The sequence below is a fragment of the Montipora foliosa genome, chromosome 2 (genome assembly GCF_036669935.1).
Source record: "Montipora foliosa isolate CH-2021 chromosome 2, ASM3666993v2, whole genome shotgun sequence".
In the NCBI taxonomy this organism is placed as follows: Eukaryota; Metazoa; Cnidaria; class Anthozoa; order Scleractinia; family Acroporidae; genus Montipora; species Montipora foliosa.
The window spans coordinates 3,552,203-3,559,702 of NC_090870.1; the positions used below are offsets into that span (position 1 = coordinate 3,552,203).

The window sequence follows — 7,500 nt, forward strand, 5'->3', positions numbered from 1 at the left end:
TCGTAGCATTATTCCTGTAGAATAGCCAGAGGGCGCACTTATTCCCAGCTCGTAAGGAAATGGCATCAAATACTGATCTCCAATAAACACTCGCACGCCAGCCTCATCTGAGAGCTCACTAACATACTCATACTGTTCAATGTTCACCTCAAGTTTAAGACCTAGTGAGAAGAAAAGAGAGAGAAAGAGCCTGGATTCAAAGTTTTGCATTTCTCTTCACAAGAAAAAACGGAAAGCTTTCCGACCTTGCTATATACAATGCATGCCCCACTAGGTCAAATACTAGATAACTTTGTGTACAAGTCATTATCCAGAGTATAAACGTTACTCCACGTTAGATGTTGGCCTAGGTTTTCGGATGTGTTTTCACTCATATATTTGAGCTGAGAATGTGCATATTGAAGATACAGCGTGCTCGATGTGTGACAATATTTGAGGAGGGAGGAGTGGTTGGCAACAAATTACCTTCTTCATGTCCCGGAAGGGATGACATAAGAACTGTGATCTGCTTGTTGTTAGGATCTCTTCCTCCATTGAATGTATAACAGTTTCCAAACTTCGGATGCGTTAATTGCGTCCACAGGTCACGCATTTCATTTCTGTGGCAGTTATATGTATCGTGACAGTTACATCACTATCTAACTTTACATAGTATTAAAAAATGGGATGAGGGTGAGTCAGGATAAGATTGTCGAAAATTATTAGTAAAGTGAGGGTATAAAGTTACTTTATTTAACGTCGGTAGTTCCTTCAGGTAGGAAACTGGTATCAATGGAAGCGCTTTACCCACCTCCCTCTGTCAGTGCTCCGTTATACGTTCATTTAAAGCTATAGCTACACGGATCTTAGGAAAGTCGGAACAGACGTTGAAGTCACTGAGAATCGAACCGGGGACCTCTTGCTCCCAAAACCGCGCACTAACCACCTCAGCCACGCCTGCTCCTCTAAAAAGAATTTGGAACGCTTCACGAATTTGCGTGTCATCCTTGCGCAGGGGTCATGCTAATCTTCTCTGTATCGTTCCAATACAGTTATTCATGTCTAACAGCACTTAACGAAATGCAATTATTCTTCCAAAGTTTCCAGTTACACCAGGCTAAAAAAAATAAGACAAAAAAAATAATAAAAGCAAGTTGACACATGATAACACTAACCCCAATGTCGTTCTCAGAGCCATCGTTTCCTTGACCAGCGGCAAAGAGAGTCTGGTAGGTAATTGCACAAAATTATCTAAACGCGGTAAAACCTTCAGGGTTAGCGTTAGGGTTGTGTCCTAACACGACGTTACATACTTACAAGCAATCTATGCTGTTGTACTCGCAGTTTAATATCATGTCCTGCAGCTGATGTCCAGCGGCTTGCAGGATGTCATCGGGGTATTCAGCCAAACGTTGGTGAACTTTTGTTTTTAGTTTGTGTCCGTGAAGCTTTGATGAATTATTAGTGGCGTTTGATACTTGAAAAGACAATCAAGCAAAAAATCATCAAATTCATAGTCAAAATCACATCACTGTCACTATATTCCTGAATCTTCAGAGAGAGGAATTTTACCAGTATTGCAAAGTTTGATTCATTTTTCATACGCGTTTTTATTTTATTTTATTGATTAGAATCATTTCATTACCATGTATGTGTGTGGGGAAGCCAGGAAGCAGAGCTGGCGCAGTGGTGAGAGCGCTCGCCTCTCACCAATATATCCCGGGTTCGACAAGAACACTCTGACAGTTACGATTTTGGATTGAGGTTCTGAAGGAGAGTATGAAAAAATATTTTCTCCTCTTTTGACGGTCAACTACGCGGAGAATTTGGCTTGTTTTTCTCATTCTTTCTCACGTACGTCAGATGCGCTTGGCATTAGCTTGTTAGTATACAAAGATTTGGTTTTATCAACGGAGTTGATAATGTAAATTGACCACCGTACAGAGATTCTAAAAGATGACGTTTCGAGCGTTAGCCCTTCGTCAGAGCGAATCGAGGAATTGTGGGTTATGTGTAGTTTTTATAGTAGAGTAGGAGCTGCGCTATTGGTAGTGACATGACAACGTGAAAAATAGGAATACATTAGGTAAATGAAAAGCGTTCGTTAATACCGTGAGGATTAAGGGTGCCGATGTGGAAGATGAATTTTTGTTCCAGATTCTTGCGGCTTTCCGTCTTACCTTTATGTAGTGAAAGGCCGCAGATAACCTTGTCACTTTTCAAGCACCTTTTCACCATGAACACATAGACATTTTTAAATTTCAAATATACGGACTCACTTGGGCCAAGAATTTGCGGATAATCCTTTAAGACATCTTCAGGTATCTTTGATCGGCGAATCTTGTTGAGGTTGCACACAGTGACTTGAGGAAATGGCAGGTTCTGTGTAGAACGCGTAAAAATTGTTTAACTCGCCCTGGTCTTTAACAATCTTCGGTTGACGCGTGCATGGAAGCGTCACAAATGCGCATGCTGATATCTTAATATTTCCATCTAACCCAAAAATTGCTCTAGAATAATGAAGAAGTCAATGAAATCGTCTACTGAATTTTAGAGATTTTTTAAAACTTTAAAATAACGGTCATTTGTTTCTTTGTTTTACACATTGGTTGAAATAAACTTCATGAGTCTTTCTTGTTACCATACCACAAGCTTAATTATAGATTCCTTTTCTATTACTAGTTTTTGTCATTAGAGAGATTTAGCAAAAGTGACCACGTGACCATGATTTTCCCGCCATTTTTCGCGTTTGCCGCCCCCTTCTTAGTGAAAGTAGGCATTTTCGCGTTTGTCGTATACATGGAATTTTCTTCTCGTTTTTCTTCTACATAGCAAATTGTTTGTGGAAAAAAAGAACCCCCAAACCATTTTCCGGTAAGTGAAACTAGACCAAATTAAGCTTCATGATTATAGATCGTTCATAAGTGACTCCTTACTGCAATATTCTTCATGAATTCACGTTGACTCTCTATTGTCTCATAAAACAACTTCATTGAATCTCGCAAAATTTGACAGATTTTCTGTTTATATAGCGTCTCTTTCGGCAAACAATGTTTAAAGCACTTGAAGTTTTTGTTTTTTGTTAACGAAGTACTGGAGATTAACAATAGGGAGCTTACGAAACGACGACGCCGACGGCAACGACGACGCTACAAAACAATAGGTTTAGTGAGCGAAAACAATGGCTCTGCACGTGCGTTTTACATTTTGGTACATTTCTTCCGGCCGTCATCTCCTAAATGACCGCGTGAAATAACCAAATTCAAGGTTCTGTTGTGGACGTTAGCACATGACGATGAATTTTCAGTTCTCTCTCTACGCTTCCAACTCACTCATACCAGTTTAATTCCTCGACAGTTACTACACATTTTTAACGCGAAACGACATGAAATAGTTTCTTAGTGATATGAATAACGCGAACTCGTATTTTTAAATGAAGTCCTCGTAGCCGTCTTCGTCCTCGTTTCGTAAGCTCCCTAGTGTATTTCGAGTTGCCGTGGGTCACGCGAAGCTCAAGTCACAAGCTTCACTCCATTTTACATGAAACGCGAAACGGCAAGCCGACGTTTGCCGTTTTACGTTGAAACCTGATGCTAAATCTCTCTATCATCAAATCGAGAATCGGTCGCTTCTCACAGCAAAAGCAAGGGCTCTCAAACAGCACAAGCGAAGGTGCGTCTTCTAATAACATCCCTATTCAAAAATCGCAGCACCGCCTTTTTGGCAAAACTCATTTGCGCTCAAAATGAACAAAGTGTTGAGGACTTATGTATAAACAGCGGCGGCGTGCTTTTCAAACTTTTTAGGGGTTTAAAAATTTGCCTGTTGATGCACATGTCTCTACTCAGTTTTGTCTATAAATTCGCATTTCATTGCTCACAAATACCGGAGATAGTATGTTAGCCATAGACGACTTCTAGTAACATTGGAACTGAATGGCTTAAATTGAAGAAGGGAGGTTCTTGCTTTCATCTGACCTGTTCATGCGCAATCCATGCTCTTGTTTTTAGAGGTCTTGAGAGGTACTGGGAAGTTAAATCCTGCAGCTGATAAACGAAGATACCAAAGGCAGCAGCACATGCCAGTAACCAAAAACACCTGCGAAGCGAGGAATCAGTAGCATCTGCAACACGACCGTAGCCATGAGCTGTAGTGTAGCCAAAACACTCAAATATCCTTTCCTGAAATGACTTTAATTGTTGAGACTTTTGAGAGGAACCATTCGCTTTGTTTGGCGACTGCATATCTATTGTAACTTCAAAAGAAAAAAAAAAAGGCAGAGATTGAAGTTGCAGCGCGTTCAGAAACCAGGAAGGAAAGGGGGGAGGGGGAGGAAGGGTGAATTGTCTTCCTGTGGGAAGGAGGGCTTTCGATGAAGGTCAACCACAGTGCTTGTAAACATGCTTAACTGAGGCCTTGGGCGAATTTAGTTGTTAACTTGACGCCCCCTACTGAATTTTGAAACTCTTTGACAAAATTTATTTCGGTGAAGAAAAACGAGAAGAGACAATGTACTTTGTTGATGAAAACCAAGAACAGACTATGTATCTTCAGTAGAAGTAGCTAGAAGTGAAACTTGTGAACGTTTTGAAGTTTCTGTAGCAATGCATGGTCAGACATATCTTTGTGTGGATTAAATCTGCGCTATGCATGTATGTATGCACCGTGACTTGAATCTGAAAAAAAAAAAAAGCAAGGTTACCTAAAACAGAATTGCGTTTGGATATTTTGGAAAAAATGTTCAAATTTTCACAAAGTAGACATTGCTAAAATTCCACCACCTTCCTTTATGTCCTCCGTGTCTCGGTATGCTTCTCAGTTTGATAAACACAGTGAACATGACATACTATTGCATTTTCAATCGCATAATTACTCGATAATAGTTGACTGTTTTCTCATCTGACACCCCGCTTACTTTGCCAATATTGTCTTTTAGTATATACTAAAACAGTGGTCTGGATAGCGATGAAGGCTTGAAGCTCTGGTTGGCTAATCAAACTCCGAATATCCTTTGTTAGTATATACTAAAACAGTGGATAGCGTTGAACTCGCGCGCTGATTGGCTCGTCAAACTCCGAATATCCTGTGCTATTTATCTTCCGAGTAACTCGGGAGAAAATGGCGTCCCGATTTGCATCCGTGACAAGTGAAGAAAACATCCAAATTAATTTTTTGTGCTGTATATTATCTCACTGTTTTAGTATATACTAAAACAACTATTCACCTCAATGTCGGTGGCTAGCGTTGGATATTTACAAAAATCCACCGCTAGCCACCTCCACTTCGGTGAATAGTTGTTAACTAGCCACCCGCTCCGGACCGCTTCGGTGAATTGTTGTCACTTATGCCTTACCCAAGAGAGATTCCTCACCTACTGATCGGTTAATTAAGAAGATATCCGATCTTGAAAACGTAACAGCATTTATTATTAGCGACGAAAACACGAATACAAAATACAAAAACGAACAATTGAAAGGACTCTTCTATAATTTGCGTTGGAAATTATTGTGGCAAAAATTTCGTGTTCAATGACTGTTTTCTCATCTCTCGATTCACGTCCAACCCTAATTTACTGTTTCTGGCAGAAGAATCTTGAATCGTCAATATGGGGGTACGTATCAGCAACTTGAACTAAACCCCCTACAAATTTACCAATAAATGGAAGGAAAAGGTTTTGTCACCCTAACTCTTCTCAAACGAAGAATATAGTTCTTGGAAAGAAATAGTGGAAATTCAATAGTTGTCAGTTTTTCTCGTGCAGTGATGAGAGAAGTAAAGCTCTTGTAGTTGAAAGATGACGACGCGATGAATATTTTTGAGGTACAGTCAACCGGGCAGTTTTCCAGTTTATCATTATCAAGACAGGTGTATTTCCAAATAGGACGACACAATTAAGTGTTTAATAAGAATATAGTACTGAAACTATATCGAAATATTTGTTCTTTCAGCCCTCTTTATTGGAGCGAACCGATTGAAATTATTTAACGTATGGGCCCTAATTCCTTAAAATAAACAGAAGAAAAAAATTCGAAAAAGCTAGTCCTTAGAATCAACTTAAAATGTTAGCATAGCGGAGAAAAGCCTAACTCCACTCTGTTTAAGTTCTACATCTATTCAACGATTTAAATCGACGGATTTTAATTTTTCCAAAAATGTGGTAAGTGAAGTGAAATTCTTTAATTGACGTGCAATTTAGACCGGTTTAATAAGCTTGAAAAAAAAACCTAAAACACACAATAGCAGTTAATGCGCTCTTCGATAGTTTGTCGGAGTGAGTGAAAAAGACATTTCTTCTTGTCATTTTGCAAAAAAAAAACAACACAAAAACATACAGTTTAGCCATTTTAGTGCGGATAAGCGAGTTTAATTTGCCTAAGATAACATGGTTTTTCGTAGAAACTGCAGAAGGGTTTACCTGTTTAAGCTGTACCTCTTAAAGAGTTGTTCTGTAGAGCATCAAAGGCCGACCAGAAAACATTCCTTTAGAAAATTGATTTAATGAGACCAGTAGTAGCCCATACCGGACTTAAGCCTTGGGTAGAAAGTCGCACAGTGAAGTATTGGTAATGAAATTATGACAGGACGACTGTAGATCGTGAAAATAACTCAAAAATGAAATGATATCACCTGATGTATCATTGACATCGAGTCTCTAACTGATTAAAGTACAACTCTGCTGGATATATACCATGATTTGTTAAAACACGAAGCGACAAACAGGTGCCGACATAGATGTTCTCATGGTTACATAAGTTTCATTACGTTAAGTAGTCTCTTTGCTATGCTCAATTTTGTCAGCCAGCCGAATTGTCTTCACTTTCTTGAGCTTTGAATTTGAATTTGGTCTAGTATTTATTTTCTTGTTGACTGACAGAACAGTCTTAAGTGGCATCATGTTTTAAACACAAGAAAAAGAGTGGTGGCAACAAAGGCTTCTGCTTGAATGGATTCTCTGCTGACCAATACATGTCAAAACACATAGAAGACTAGCACCTTGCAATTCATTATTGTTTTATAGCTAATTTCATGTCTTGCATTTTGCCTGAAGCATAAATTCCATAAAATCGTTTGGCTTGAAATATAAAATTGAGATTTACTTTACTTCAAAATATACATCTGCGCGATCGCAACTAACTGAATAAATTAACAAATTAATGAATTCTATTTGCAATAACAACCCACCGAAAATTAAGAAGAGAACGATTATTTGTGAAAAACATCACGGCGTCTTTAAAAACGATCGAACGGATTAAAATAAGTGAACGCGTCCTCAGACAATAACCAGATTAGGCACTTCAGTGGCAAGTGCGTAGGTCTTCAACTCCTCACTACATTTTAACTTCGATCCCAAATAGACCTTTTCACGGTTTCTGACACCATATTGGTTGAGGGGCAAACGCAGGTTAAATTACAGTGAATGTGTGGTATTTTGGCCGAATTCAAACCTATATAACTCCGCTGCAAACAGGCAGATTTCAAAAATTTTAAATAGTTTTAGTCGTTTTATTTATCTCATTCACT

General features: G+C 38.9%; 2 protein-coding genes and 1 non-coding gene across 5 annotated transcripts in view; 1 reads left to right on the forward strand and 2 right to left on the reverse strand.

The window, feature by feature from the left end:
* LOC137992106 (amiloride-sensitive sodium channel subunit alpha-like) overlaps positions 1–6,622 on the reverse strand; it is a 13,635-nt gene extending 7,013 nt beyond the window's left edge. The window contains exons 1-8 of one of the 3 annotated variants that reach the window (XM_068837223.1): positions 6,410–6,622; positions 4,495–4,655; positions 3,957–4,234; positions 2,259–2,361; positions 1,297–1,456; positions 1,155–1,205; positions 466–599; positions 1–161 (exon numbers count right to left, since the gene is read on the reverse strand). The exon at positions 1–161 is cut by the window's left edge and continues 3 nt beyond it. In XM_068837223.1, coding sequence (XP_068693324.1) covers positions 1–161; positions 466–599; positions 1,155–1,205; positions 1,297–1,456; positions 2,259–2,361; positions 3,957–4,223 — 876 coding nt within the window. In that variant the 5' untranslated portion in view covers positions 4,224–4,234; positions 4,495–4,655; positions 6,410–6,622. Of the gene's footprint in view, positions 162–465; positions 600–1,154; positions 1,206–1,296; positions 1,457–2,258; positions 2,362–3,956; positions 4,964–6,409 lie in introns of those variants that run through there. The other 2 variants (XM_068837221.1, XM_068837222.1) reach the window with 2 other exon arrangements.
* LOC137992105 (amiloride-sensitive sodium channel subunit alpha-like) overlaps positions 1–7,500 on the forward strand; it is a 48,148-nt gene that overhangs the window by 20,334 nt on the left and 20,314 nt on the right. The gene's annotated exons all lie outside the window — the stretch shown is intronic.
* On the reverse strand, positions 950–1,051 carry LOC137993964 (U6 spliceosomal RNA). The gene has a single exon (XR_011122077.1). It is a non-coding gene; the product is annotated as a U6 spliceosomal RNA (small nuclear RNA).